The 14918-nt window shown below is 45.9% G+C and overlaps 1 protein-coding gene across 5 annotated transcripts in view; it reads left to right on the plus strand.

The window, feature by feature from the left end:
- Positions 1-14918, plus strand: part of XPO7 (exportin 7) — a 73322-nt gene that overhangs the window by 54484 nt on the left and 3920 nt on the right. For all 5 annotated transcript variants that reach the window (XM_053910701.1, XM_024560641.3, XM_053910700.1 and 2 more), the window contains exons 12-25: positions 108-301; positions 750-855; positions 2291-2426; positions 2933-3006; positions 4156-4236; positions 5107-5170; positions 5541-5649; positions 6595-6701; positions 9357-9445; positions 10155-10262; positions 12012-12094; positions 12347-12561; positions 12789-12927; positions 14653-14813. In XM_053910701.1, the coding sequence (XP_053766676.1) occupies positions 108-301; positions 750-855; positions 2291-2426; positions 2933-3006; positions 4156-4236; positions 5107-5170; positions 5541-5649; positions 6595-6701; positions 9357-9445; positions 10155-10262; positions 12012-12094; positions 12347-12561; positions 12789-12927; positions 14653-14813 (1666 nt within the window). The remainder of the gene's footprint in view (positions 1-107; positions 302-749; positions 856-2290; positions 2427-2932; positions 3007-4155; positions 4237-5106; positions 5171-5540; positions 5650-6594; positions 6702-9356; positions 9446-10154; positions 10263-12011; positions 12095-12346; positions 12562-12788; positions 12928-14652; positions 14814-14918) is intronic.

The raw sequence follows: 14918 nt of genomic DNA on the forward strand, positions 1-14918 counted from the left end.
AGTAGCGTTGGCATATGAGCCTCTACTGTGGAAAGAATGGCTAAATGAAGAAGAAAGAGCTGCTCAGATGGGGAAATCAATAGGCATATTTCTTCCCTTGGGAGTAGAGATGGACTGGAGGATCCTCTGGAGGACACGGGTCTGGTCCAGCAGCAGTTGGACCAGCTGTCTACAATTGGGCGCTGCGAGTATGAGAAGACGTGCGCGCTCCTGGTGCAGTTGTTCGACCAGTCGGCCCAGTCCTATCAGGAGCTGCTGCAGAGTGCCACCGCGAGCCCCATGGACATCGCCGTGCAGGAGGGTGAGCATGTGGTGGGCTGGGCCTGGGAGCAGGCGCTGTCGGTACCCTTTCTTTCGCCACCTCCCTCCTGCCTTCCCTCAAACAGTGTCCTCCATCATCAGTTACCTCCAAACATGCAAAAATGTATTTGTTAACTGCTATGGGGGACTAGGGAAGAGTAACTGAAGTCATCTGCAGTGGTTGTGTTTAACTTTAAGAAAGTACTGCACTCCAAAAATAATAACCTTGACTGATAGGGGAGCCTTGGTTATCTGATGGATTACCCCCTGGCGTCACCCTCCCCCGAGCAGAGTAGTAGCTGCACTCCGTAAGAGAAGTAAGACAGTGGCTTCTCCGTAGTGTCCTTAAGATAAAGGAGGCTCCTAGTAAGAAATGAACCCCAGAGTGAGGGATTTCTTCGTGAAATTATCACTGGAGAAGACAGTGGTGGATCTTCTTCCTGTCTCAGGAAGGCTGACGTGGCTGGTTTACATCATCGGTGCGGTGATTGGTGGCCGGGTCTCTTTTGCCAGCACTGATGAGCAAGATGCTATGGATGGTGAGCTTGTCTGTCGGTAAGTGCTCCCACCTGGCTTCCCATGTCACTTCTGTGCCCGCCCCTGCCCTCGCCCTTTTTGGGTTCTGGGACCACAGGAACCAGACATGATTTGTTAATGCTTTCATTAATGTTTTCCTCCCCATTTACAGAATATAATCACATAAAGCTGATTGCCCATGAAAATGAAGGACAGAAACACGTCCAACTTTAAACCTTTTATAAATATAGCAAGAACTCTGTCTACCATCCTAACTAAAAAACTATTTTGGAATTCAGCATGGAGTCAGTGGGTACAGAATTAGGAAAAGCAGACCGGGGAGCAGCCTTCAGTTCTGTTTAAGGACAGGACTTCGGAATTAAAAAGACGTGGGCTGCCTTGGTTTGGCCTTTCCGGGGAGTGCTGTCCTAAAGGTTCTAGACTTTTGGGTACTCTCCTCAGAGATGGCACATCTTACCGTGATGCCTTAGCGTTTATTCGTCCTAGGCATTTCAGTCCGTAATCCATATTCATATTCTGAAAATCCCCTTTAGTCTCTTTCCACCCCCGTTGTGTTTATCAGACGTCCATCTGCCTGTATGTGCTTTAGTCCTGACAGAAGTCTTCACAGCACATTACACTGGCATTTTTTGAAGAATTGAGCAAAGATTTACTAAGGGTAACATGTAATATACCTCTTTGAGTGTGCAGCCTGGTGTGACACTGTCACAGGATAAATTGAGTTAGACAAGTCGCCCTTCTGCACCAGTTCTTTAGTGAGCATCGCAGCACGCTGACTGAGCCGCACTCACTCATGAAACGTCACAAATAGTTTGTTACCTGTTCTCACAATATCAAAATGTCAAATGAGTCACCTGCAGTAACACCGTTCTCACTCATTCAGCATGATTCCTCACTTGCAGCCCAGTAGGCGCTCTTTCGGGGGCACCGGTGCAAGGAAGAGGGATGAAGTCACAGGTAGCATATCTGCTGTTGGTCCCTGGAAGTGTTCCCACGTGTGCACATCGCCCTTCACACATGTCCGTCTCCTTCATGGCTCTGAGAAAAAAGGTTGAGAACCACTGGCTTCCTTCAGTCTCTCTCAGTTTATCCATGAGGAGCCAGGACTTGGAAAATAAATTGCTTTACTCAAGGTCTCACTGAGGTTTCTAGGAAGACCATTATTGTAGTACTAGGGGGTTTTCCCCCACTGTTTCTAAGCTGATTATGAGTTCTGCCTCGGTCTGCAGTCTCACTGGATGAAAAGATTTAAACTTCTCAGTAATCGTTCATGTTTATTCCTTGGCTGTGGTTCCTGTGGGGCAGAAATGGAGAATGTGTTCCTTCCACCGTGCTGAGAGCCTGCAGAGAATGCCTTTCAGCTGGGATGGGAAGGAGAGGAGACATGGAAGACTGTTTCTAGAGTGGCCGGGATATCCTGCTGTTGAGAGAACCATTGCTCTGCTTCCTCTAGGGTACTCCAGCTGATGAACCTCACTGATTCTCGCTTGGCTCAGGCGGGCAACGAGAAGCTAGAACTGGCCATGCTGAGCTTTTTTGAACAGTTTCGTAAGATCTACATTGGGGACCAGGTGCAAAAATCCTCCAAGGTAACATACTCTCAGTTGGCTCCATTGGTTCTTTCCACTTATGGGATTGCTGATTGAGGGAAACAGCTGGTAGCAAGCAGTTCGGCTACAGTCTCCAGGTTTTAGGTATCAGGGTAGCCTAAATGTCTTCTTAGTCTGTGGAATTGGGAGACTCTTCAAAGAGTGGTCCCACTTCTCTGGTGCTCCCTATACTTACAAATGGGCAGCCAGAACTGTTGGTGTCCCCAGATTGTCAGTTCTCAGTCTCTGCGCATGAACTGATGTTCAGAACAGCAGAAGGTTGTGACAGTGTAAATTCAGGGTTGAAGGGGACTGTAAGATAGCTCAGCATCTATCCAGTATTTATTAAGACTTAGAAACTAGCTTATCACTGCAATAGACTTCCCCAGCATTGTTGTCCACTTTCTTCCCACATCCTACTCCTACATGAGGACACAGACAGTACTGGGATGTGATTTTTCTAATCCCTGGTTTCTGGTTACTTTCTCTTCTCTTACCGCCACCAGCTGTACCGCCGACTCTCGGAAGTCCTGGGCTTGAATGATGAGACCATGGTCCTAAGCGTCTTCATAGGAAAAATGTAAGTGTTTTGGCTTGCCATCAGCAAGAGTCCCTTGCAATCCTGTTGCAACTGTAAAATGTGATCTTGGCATTGTGCTGCCAGTGCCTTGGTTTTCCAGCATTGATCGTTTGCGTCAGAAAATTGTGCATTTGAGTGTGTGACAAGCTGTGCTTAGAGATATGGCCCGGCCCCAGAGCATTCCAGGCTTGTACAGGCAAGGATTTAATTTTGTTCACGTGGACTCTCACCCACAGCCTCTGTAGTCACAGGTGAAACCCTGTCAGGGCCATCATGAAAATGGCCCTCCCTCCCAGTGATTGGTGCTCAGCCTCTCACTCCATCTCCCTGCTGCCAGCATGCCCCTAGTGGGCACTCGCTTTCTGGTGCTGATTTTTACTAGGCATGCCCCCCCAGAGGAGAGCCCCGCTTTAAAACAGGCTTGTTCCTCTCACAAAGCATCACACCCTTTGAGAGTCTTGAATCTCCAAAACCTAGTGCTTTTGTTTGACTTGTCTTCAAAGTTGGAAGAAAACAAAGCTCCTAGTTGGCCCTTTTTTGTTGTGTTTTTTTAAGTTGTGCCCCCTTTGTTTACATTTTCCTTTTTTTAGGAGTTCAATTTATCAAAGCACACACTAGGAGCCAAATTACCCAGGGCTGTGTGCAAAATGACATTTTGCCTCCTTCCAACCATCCCAATCCTAAACACTCATTTCCATGAGCTGGTTAATAATTAAAGATGAAAAAGGCAAAGGGGGTCTAAAGGACTCTGCCAGCCAAGAATCCAGAAGCAAGGGCTACTAGAATTCTGCAGCTGACAGTGGATGGTGCAGGTGCAGAATTGCATACGTCTGCATGTTATCACTGCCGCAGAAATCTCTTACCCTTGCTGCAGAAATCAGCCCTGGAGTGCCCCAGAATTCCAAGGGCCTGGGTATGGGCCAGTGTAGCTTTGGAACCAAGTAGTGAAGATTATCTGAAGGATAATTTTTCTAGTCAACCAAATGTAAGTACGGAGATTTTATACCCATTTTTTGTGGTTGTGATGTCTGTGAATTGGTGATGCAGATGTGTGGTGATTCGTGATGGATGATTTTCTTCTCCCGACCGTCAAGGAAATCAGGCAAATCAAAAGTGTCTCCTGCTTTTTCTTTTCTTTTTGTCCTCCAGCATCACCAACCTGAAGTACTGGGGCCGCTGTGAACCAATCACCTCCAAGACACTGCAGCTTCTCAATGACCTCTCCATTGGATATCCTTTTCTAAGCTAGCTGCTGTTCCCACTTTCACTTAGCTTTATGTATCTTCCTTTCTCGGCCAAAGGCAGTGCCCACCCAGAATCTAGGAATAATTCCAGACCCCCAAAACGAGCCCACCCACAAGCTAATAGTTTACTACAGGTTTATCCCTGGCTATCTCTGAGACCCACAAAACCCACCAGAGCCGTCTAATGGGTACACACTCTTTTATGGCCAGGATTTCAGCATCCTCAGTGGCCACATAGTCCATCCTGATTGTCATCCTGTTGGTAGAAGCAACCTGCTGACAAGTTTTCACAATAGAAGTAGTGGCTGTGCTTCCTCTTGACTTGGACTAGGTCTGCTTAAAGTTCGAATTGCTCTAAGACAGCCTTTCACAAGCCAGGGTCTGCCAGAGAAGTAAATCCTAAAATAGTGAGTTTTTTCTCAGTTCTTTCAAAGGCTCTATCTATGTAGCTAGTACCATCCTAAATGCATAGGAGAGAAAGTTGGCTCACTTGCGTACAATGGATGCCTTAGGCAGGGCTTTAGGGCTTAATTGTCTCTTAGAAGCCTGTGGAGGAAAGTTACTTCAGGGTATTCACAACTCTTGGGGGAAACTGTTGGGTTCTTCCCATTTGCTTACAGACAGGAGTTCGGTGTGTGTTCTCTCCATGGATTAGTTGAATACTGCTCAGAAGAGAACACATTTGCTTTCCCTTTGGACATTGTTATACTCAAGTGGTTGAGAAAAACGAGATTATCTGGGTATGGAATTCATAGTAAAGAAAGAAACTGTACTTAGGGTAAAGTGGAGTTTCATTCTGTTGTAAAGGTTCTGGGTTTGCATCACGCTTTCCTTGACCCTCTTCCTTTGTCCTTACATACAGTAGTGTACGGAAACTAGTGAAGCTTAGTGCGGTGCAGTTCATGCTGAACAATCACACGGTGAGTGATGGCAGCCCCTCCTCCTGCCTCTGCTCTCTGCCACCCCACTCACCCTTTTCTCAGCACGTAAAGGAGGGGTTAGGTTGGGTCCTGGGTGGGTGCTACTGCGGCCGAAGTGGGTTCCTGACTCCCACCACAGAGACAGCTCCCGCTTAGCTGGCATCAGAGCTGCTCTTTGAGGTCCTGGTGATCTGCTGCTGTTCATACTAAGATAAACTGGTTGTAGGTAACAATAACCAAAAAAACCCCTTTTTTAATGCCCTTTGTACCCTTAAGGAATGATGATGTAGCCATTAGCCTGAAAGGGCTCAGTAGGTCTGAAATGACTGGCTTGTATTCTCTCATTTTCACTTGTTTTCTCTTTCAACAGAGCGAGCACTTTTCATTTTTGGGTATTAACAATCAGTCCAACCTGACAGACATGCGGTGTCGGACTACCTTCTACACGGCACTTGGGCGTCTCCTCATGGTGGATTTAGGTACTGCAATAGATCCTAGAGGCTATGAAGTAATCTGACATTGTTCTAATTTTTTACTTGAGGATAAAAACCTAGATATGGGAGGTCTTTTCTGTTGTTTCAACAACTACATGAAATAACAGTCTGATTTCACCAAAACTGCACCATGCTGTCGTGGTCCCTATACCTGGAAGAGAATAACAGAATGCACTTGAAGATTTCAGCTGGTGGGCAGTGGCTTTAAAATTCTGTTCATATTTCTCATCTGTAAAATAAGGGAGTTGGAAACTGAGATCCTTAAATGCGTCTTGGTGGTCACGTCTCCCCTCCACCTCTCATAGGGGTGCACCACCCGGGACGGGCAGCGAAGCCTTTTATTTCCCAGTTCAGTAGCACGTGTGAGCCCCGGGGCGTGATCCTCTTTCTAGCTCCAGCTGTGATATTAGCAGTGTGGGCTCAACTGGTAACTGAAGCAGAACGGCGGCATCATAAGTTTGGGCTATTTAAATCTACTACTACAGGGATATTAAATTTTTTTAAGCTTATGAAAGGTTACTGAAAAAAGGAAAATGCAAACAAAGCCCCTACATGCACGGATTCAAGTTTGAGTCTCACCCAATTCGCACGCACCAGACTGGTCCTTTCTCAGCTACACGGGTTCTCACCGAAGGAAGAGTAATAAACACCAGGGTGTCTTATACACATACACATGGATTTCTGGTGTTATCAGTCAGTATCAGAAAAACTTCAACATTCCTGGACAAGATGATTTCTGCCATTTTCTAGTTTAAAAATGGTTCCTGTATATACATTTTATTCTGAAGTTACTACTAATACCTGTTGGGGTAATAAAGGGCCCTCGATTTACTCTTGGATCTGCTCATCTCTTATAGCGTCTTATCTTTCATGCACACACAACTTTGCATTTTGTGTATTGGGGTCACGTCCTGCTCGTTTCCCTTACAGGAGAGGATGAAGATCAGTATGAGCAGTTCATGCTGCCACTCACAGCAGCGTTTGAGGCCGTGGCCCAGATGTTTAGCACGAATACTTTCAATGAGCAAGAGGCAAAGGTGAGTCCTTCATCTCCTGACTGGTCAGCCTCTGGATGAGGACATCTCCTTATGGAGACTAGATTAGCTCGCAGTGCAGAAAAGAGTGCTTATCCATAAATTTTCCACTGGGTTAGCTTTGTATTTTATCTCCCAGACTCCCAGACTTTTGAAATAGAAGAGCCAGTATGAGTTTATAAACTCTATGTTAAAGTGTGTTTCTAAGCAGCCTTTAGGATTTTCTTTTTTGTCTTAAGTTTTCAAATGTAAGAGCATAAAGTTATGTTTTTGCCTTGCCTTGTTAATCTGTTGTGTGTCGTTTATGCTCCCTTTTCCTTTTTAATACTCCATTAGTTTCATTAGTCTTCTTTTTTTTTTTTTTTTACTTTGTTTTAGCTCTATTTTATCTGTTTTGTATTTCATTTATTTTTATTTTCATATATTTTCCTTGGGGTTATTCTGTTTCTAACTTCTTAACTTTTCAGTTCTAATTTCCTGTTGTCACCATGTAAGACTGTAAACGTGCCTCTAGGCACGTTATCCAGAAGTTGTCTTTTTAGTTATGGTAAAAACACACATGAGCGCGTACACAAGCTCTGGCCGGCTCACTCGGTTGGTTGTAGCGTCATCCCATACACCAGAAGATTGTGGGTTGAATTCCCGGTTGGGGCACTTACTGGGTTGTGGGTTCGATCCCCAGTCCGGGGAACCGATTGATGTTTCTCTCTCATGCTAGATGTGTGCCTGTGTTTGTCTGTCTGTCTCGTCCTGCCTCGCACCCTCTCCCTTTCTCCCTCTCTCCTCCTTTCCTCTCTAAAATCATAAACATGCCCTCAGATGAGAATTTTAAAAATATTTTTTTAAAAAACCCATATAAAATTTACCATGTAACCATATTTAAGTGTATAGTTCAGGAGCATTACATTCACAAGTTTTGATGTGTAACATTTTTATTATCAGTTTTTTGTATGTTCTAATTTCCATTAAAATTTCTTTGATACATGAGTCATTTAGATGGGTTTATTAATTTTTTATATATGGAATTATTTTTAAAGATTTATTTTATTTTATTTTTAGACAGAGGGGAAGGGAGGGAGAGAAACATCGACGTGTGCTTGCCTCTCATGTGTCCCCTACTGGGGACCTGACCTTGCCCACGACTGGGAATCAAACTGGTGACTCTTTGGTTCATTGGCTGGCGCTCAATCCACTGAGCCACACCAGCCAGGGCTGGAATTTTTAATTTACCCTTAGTTATTGATTCCTGGCTCTCAAAATGGTCATTTTTAGATTCCGTTTTCCCCATCTTTTTACTTCATGTACATCTTTCTCTTACCTGTAGATCTCTGTACCAAAACCAGAAGACCCTGTGCTATTAATATTTGCAGGACATTTTCGTAGTGCTCATATGACACTGAAGCTAAATTTTAGAACTACCTACTAGCCAGGGGTATTGCCCCCCAAAATGCCAGGTATTACTTGACATTCTAAAGTGCTAATTTTTCATCTTTAGAAAGCCTGTTAGTGTTCTGTATTCAAGTCAACAGGGAAGTCAGAGAGCAGCACCACTTAGTCCCCCTCTGTCTCCTCTTTATACCAGTGTTTTAGGGTCTGAGATGAGTACCATTCAAAGCTACATTAGTGTGGAACATATCAATAATGTAGGCCAGAGTGACAGCCAATGTCAAGGATAACTGAGGGATGTCAGCCCTTTTCCCCATCACGTTAGTTCCATACAATGCAGGTAAAGTTAATGAAAAGAACCATCATGGCCATGAACTACAACTGCTACCACATCTTTGTTACACCTCATGTAATAAGTCTGTAGATGGGCCGTGTCTGAGACTTGAACATGGAGCTCATGGTTTGGGTTTAGGCATGGAACTGTTGGTTTAAGGCAGGCTGTTAGTAGGAATACAGACATTTTTAACAAAGGAGTCAGGATCCACACTGTGCTACCTCCTTGAGCCTACTGGCGACTACTAGCTTTTAAGGGGAGTCTTACTGCTGTTCAGGGCCAACAACTAAAAGTCCCACTGAGAAAGGAAGCATTGGGTTTGGAGTCTCGGTGCTATGAGACTTACTCCTGGCCTTTTTGCCACCTCGGAGCATGGCTTCAGGCAAGTCACCTGACCTCTGGGCCTCAGTCTGGCTCTCTTTGAAAGAGTATACTGTAGTACTTTTCAGCTCTAAGGTTCGGCCCATCGGTCTTACTTCCAGGAACCGTGTGGCCTCCTCGGCCTTCCTCCCAGCAGGGTCTGTGTTGGGCCTGCGGGCACCTTCAGTCACTAGGTGTGGTATCAGGCCTTCAGGGAACACGATTGTTCCACCTCTTCTCTTTTTCCTTTTTTCCCTACCTCTTCTTGTGTAAGCTTTCTTCTTTCTCCACTTTTTACGTGATTTACCACATTAATGTCTTCAAACTTCATCAGACTCTGTTTTTGCCGTGATGAGCCAGGCACTATCCCTTTTTTAGTATAACCAGGTTCTAAAACTAATTTCCAAGGGAAAGGATTTCATTCTCGTATGGAAGAGATCAATTCCAAATATTTGGGAAGGGTTATTTGTTGAACAATGGGAGAAAGAATTTGATTACAGATATGTGAAGGCACCATTAGGCGGTTATAAGTTTGCTCTTTCTTCTGTTTTTTAACATATTTTTGCCTTCTACTGCAGCGAACTCTAGTTGGCCTGGTAAGAGACCTGAGAGGGATAGCTTTTGCCTTCAATGCCAAGACCAGCTTCATGATGCTGTTTGAATGGATGTATCCTAACACATATCACAGCCAGCCTTCACTGGTGTTTGAATAAGTGACGGGGTCCTTGGGGAAGAAGGCAGGGGGAGGAGTGGTAGGCAGAAAGGGTGGAGAGTGGCCTCGAAGACCTGCCATACATGTGTCCTGAAAGCTGCCATACGGGGGTCTGATGACATGATGCCATCTGCCCTGCTCTCGGAGATGGGGAGTGACTGAGCTGCTTCCCAGCGTCTGAGTCACAGACGGGAATGCCTGGCTAACTCTCCCGCTGCGGAACTGTTGCACGGATATTTTGCTACACTGAAGAAAGAGAGACATTTCAATCTACTAAAAAAAAAAGACAGCTTTACTAGGAATTAGAAAGTCAAACCTTACTTCATAATTTGATCAAATTTTACTTCAAATCTGAGTGCCTGTTTCTCCAATAGTTACGTGACAGGAATGACTGATTCCCTGTCCTACCATAAAAGGTAAGAGAATAGATTACAATATGAAACACATTGTGCTCTTCAGAAGAAAGGCAGTGTGTAAATTACAATGTATTATTAGTACACTGTAACCTATTACAACTTAAAGGGCACACAGTCATTCCAAGATTAGCAAGACAGGAAATTAGAGAACTGTAATCAGACAGTTTGTACTGGTCCAGAGCTGAGAAATTATTTTAAATTCTGTACCTTCCTGGATTCAGAATTCTTCCTTAGCTTTTTGTTTACAGATACCCATCCTACATGCCAATTCTCCAGCGGGCAATTGAGCTGTGGTACCATGATCCAGCCTGTACCACACCTGTGCTCAAGCTGATGGCCGAATTAGTTCATAACAGGTGAGGAGGAAGGGCATAGGTGCCCTTTTATCTGAGTCAGCCTGAAGACAGTCAGCTTTATCTAGTGTCTCGGGCAGATTGTGGAAGGTGATAGGGTTCACTGCTGAAGAGAGTCTCACATTGTACATTCTTAGAGAAGTGAGTTTGGCAACCTGGATTCTGATCTCTGCGCACACGCGAAAGTGGGCAGTTGGTGATGATGCCATGCCCCTTACCTTTCACAGAGGCAATTGAGAGTGACTGGGGACACGTTACAATGCCCTTTCTTAAGAAAGGTACTTAATAGGCAAATTACAGCTGGATCAGTAAAGATTTACTTAAACAGAAAGTAAGAACAATTTCTAAAACACCAAATTGTTAAATTTGCCCAAAGATGTAGGGATGGAGAAAAAGAAAAATCAGCACTTTGACTTAACTAGAACTTCAGACCTGCATTTCTGCCTCTCACGGCACTTTGGGGAGAATAGTTTTGGTGAGGAGTGGGCAGTACTCAAAAGAGGTTGTTGCCTCCCACGAGGCTTGTAGTCAGCAGTTGCTCATTTATAAAAGATTTGAGAGCATCTGCTCTTTGCCAGGCAGTTTCCTAAGCTGTTGTGCTTAAGGGGACGTCTTAGACGTTACATTGTGGGAGGGCGACAGACAGAAAACAAGCACGGACAATCGCTTCAGACAGTGGAAAGGGCTAGGAAAAATAATGCACTAAAACAAGGGGATTGAAGGGGAGCAGGGTCAGAGAAGGTGATGCTTAAGCCAGGGTCTGAGTGACAAGAAAGAATCTGGATGCCCTGCAGGGAGAGGGTGGAGAGCATCCTGAACAATGAAAACAGCTGCCAAAGTCCTGCTCTGGGATGAGCTTGCTGGCACTAGACAGAACAGTGCCGCTGGAGAGAGCGTGGTGCGTGGGGGGCCTGGCAGGCAGAGGCCCCCACACAGCGACATGGCACAGCAGTAGTGAGGAATAGGCCTGTGCGCTCAGTGCAGCCGAAAGCTGCTGAACTGTGCCAATTAAAGTGATCTCATTTGTGTTATTTAAAGGTGCCGTTCTAGCCGTCACACAAAAAATGGGACTGTAGGGGGGCAAGAGTGGAAGCAGAAGCACCATAGAGGCAGTGGGAGGATTCAGGGCATATCGTAGCACTAGAACCCGATGGAGTCATCGTGGGGAGGCAAGGGAAGAACACCGAGGTTCCAGGAAGCTCGTTAAAAGGTAGAGCAAACCAAACCAGAGTTGCTCTGGTCTAGGGCACAGTCAGGAACTCAAAACTCGGGCCAGTTTAAAATGTTTGCCTCCCCTGCCTGACTTGTGCAGCATTCCCAGTCCCTTTGCATCATGCCATAGAAAATGGTAAGGAGGCGTGTCCCCACCCTTAGCTGCTACTGAAGCCAAGGTAAATGCAGATTAACATCTAAAGACTGAATTAGTACTACCAAGAAGTGACAGTGTTAGAAGCTCTACTTTTTATCAAACAAAACTGAGTTTTAAGACTAATTTTATCTGCTACCTTATTTTTTTGTTTGTTTTAATGTTTTAATTTGAGCAGTAGAACTTAAATCTAACATGTTGGCCTTCAATATATAAGCTGTATCACTGGTTAAATATTTTTGATTAGCTTGGTTATTTCACATTGGGGTAGGTAATCTGCACATCTTAGTGCAAGAAGAATCACCCGAGGTACTCAGCTGAGAGCCTGGAGTATCCCAGTCTTCTGGCATCACACCTCTGACTTTCCTTCTGTGTTCTCTGCTCAGATCCCAGCGCCTCCAGTTCGATGTCTCTTCCCCCAATGGCATCTTACTCTTCAGAGAAACTAGCAAGATGATAACAATGTATGGTAAGTGCTTCAGAGGAGCACAGCCCTGGCAGTGAATTGCACCTGCATCACCACACTCTGTGCAATGTGGGTCTGGGACTAGTAGCTCAGGTGGCAGCCAGGACAGCACTGCAGGGCATGCTGGGTTACTCTTACCTTTGTATTATAGTGTCAACTGGCACCAAGAGCCTTTGGAGTAGGAGGGTCGAGTTGGCATGTAAACTATCTATTGTAATGTGGTTAAATAAACCTGTTCATCACATGTCTACTCAGGCAATCGAATCCTGACACTAGGAGAGGTCCCAAAGGATCAGGTTTATGCACTGAAGCTCAAGGGCATTTCCATCTGCTTCTCCATGCTGAAGGCTGCTCTCAGTGGGAGTTATGTCAACTTTGGAGTCTTCCGTCTCTATGGAGACGATGCCCTGGACAATGCTCTCCAGACCTTCATCAAGCTGCTCCTCTCCATTCCCCACAGTGACCTCCTGGTAAGACTTAAGCTTCATTGACAGGCCTTGGCCCCTCCTGTTCAGGCTTTGTTGGCCTGAGACCATGATTGAACAGTTCTCTAGAGAACTATAACCTAGCTCCAACTAGGTCTTCTGTTTTCCCATATGAAGGGAACTGAGCTCTTCTACTTTATTTAAGATCTTGCTCCCTGCATGCTGAGGTTCACAGCAACTAAGCTAATACTCGTTTTCCTGTTCTCCCCCAGGACTACCCCAAGCTCAGCCAGTCTTACTACTCACTACTGGAAGTCCTGACGCAGGACCACATGAACTTTATTGCGAGCCTGGAACCCCATGTCATCATGTATATTCTCTCTTCCATATCTGAAGGGCTCACTGCACTTGGTAAGTACCTGGGTTGGCAGGTTTGTTTTTACCACTTAACAAAAAAAGAGAATCCTGCCCCAGTATCCACAGGATTATGCTATGGGGAGTTGGCCCTACCAACAGAGCACACCACGGTTATATTCTCACCCAGGAAATACTTACTGATCCCCTCCTAAGGACCAGGCACATACTAGGCACTGAGGATACAGTGATTAATAACACAGTCCCTGTCCTTTAGGAGCTTTTTATCTGTGGATGAGACAGACACCTGCCTCTTTGCTTACCCAGGACAGCAGGGGGTATGTGAAGTGCTATGGGAGTTTTCAGGAAGCACCCCTAAACTCCTGGATTTCAGGAGGGGGGTCAGGGAAGGCAGACAGAAGAGCTGGTGTCACGTGCATGAAAGGCTGCAGAGGTCTTACCAGGTTGGGGGCGGTGGGGCTTCCTAGCAGCAAGAACCACAAGTACTAGCGCCTAGAGGCAAGAAGATCCAGAAATCCAGAAGCTACACACTGTGAGGAAGAGAATGAAAAGGAATGAAGCTGGAACAAGAGAGAGGCAGGGGCAAACTTGGAGACCACAGTGGGGCTCTTTAGCCGTGTTGGGGTGTTTGGAGTCTGTCCTGAGGCAGTAGAAGCTATGGGAGAGCTTTACACAGCTAGTCTGGACGTTTTCCGTCCTGCTCCACCTCACTCTTGCCAACCATTTTGTCCTCTCAGGATGCCTTCCAGCCATCTTAGTGTGTGTTCAGAGAATAGAGTACATTTTTATATTGGGCTGGGCACAACATAAACAGGAAGATTAAGTCAACTGCAAAGTAGTCCTGATACTCTGCAAGTGCATAGAATGACTTTTCGGTTGTCCACCCTGGGGAGCTCCCCACACCTCTGTACACTCCTTTGCTGCACATTTACCTCTAGCTGGTGCACAGCCATATCTAGGGCAGCTTGGGAAGGCTGCTTCATAGCTTCTTAAAAATAGAGGGACCTCTGCACAAACAGGAGCAGGATGGTTTCCTCTTTTACGGGTCCATCCCTTAGTCCTCTGGCCTGAGCCTCGCCAAGTGAGAACTCTGTCCACTGGCTGCGCTGCAGTGTCATCTTTGTGAACTGCCATGGATGAGTCTGCGGTCCCCACTGTGACACTCCCCCAAGACGCCTCAGAGACAAACATAAGCCTGCAGCCCACCCTGGCCAGTGTAGGTGTTGATAGGCTACGCTAAGCTGGGTTCATTGGCATCCCCCAGGTAGCTCAGAGGGTGGGCTCACAGTTCACACTTCTTAGATTCCGTTCACATCCCTTCCAATTATTAGCAGTGGGATCTTGAGGCGAGTCACATAACCTCTCCAAACTTGGGTTTACTCATTTGTAAAATGGAAAGCCTATCTCCTGGAGTCCTCAAGAGGATAAAATAGGGATAATATCTGTAAAGTCCTTGGCACCGTATCTGGTACAGTAGGAGTACTTGCTACATGTGAACTATTTGTTATTTTTTATGAAGCAGAAGACATACATCTATGCTACATTGTTATCACACACTCACTTTCAGACTTAGACTTCGACCTGTATTAAGGGTGAGAGGTTAATAGAAAGCATCCCAAGCAGTGGCTTTGGCTGAACCGGTCCCAGTACAGTCTGACTGGGCACCTCTGGGACCTCAGCCAAGGGCAGTCATGTTTGCCCAAGTCACCAGCAGCAGCTCAGTGTCCCTCCTCTCTTCCACCCCTCCCCCCTTTCTTCCAGACACCATGGTGTGCACAGGCTGCTGCTCCTGCCTGGACCACATTGTGACGTACCTCTTCAAGCAGCTGTCACGTAGCACCAAGAAGAGGACAACGCCCCTGAACCAGGAGAGTGACCGCTTCCTGCATATCATGCAGCAGCATCCGGAAATGATCCAACAGGTGAGGGACGTGAGGGTTAGCAGCAGTGGCTGTGTCTCGCAGGAGAAGAACCTCACTCTCTTTTTTCCTTTTCCTCTGGAAGAACCTCTCTTCAGGAGAGGGGAG

The sequence above is a fragment of the Desmodus rotundus genome, chromosome 9 (genome assembly GCF_022682495.2).
Source record: "Desmodus rotundus isolate HL8 chromosome 9, HLdesRot8A.1, whole genome shotgun sequence".
NCBI lineage: Eukaryota > Metazoa > Chordata > Mammalia > Chiroptera > Phyllostomidae > Desmodus > Desmodus rotundus.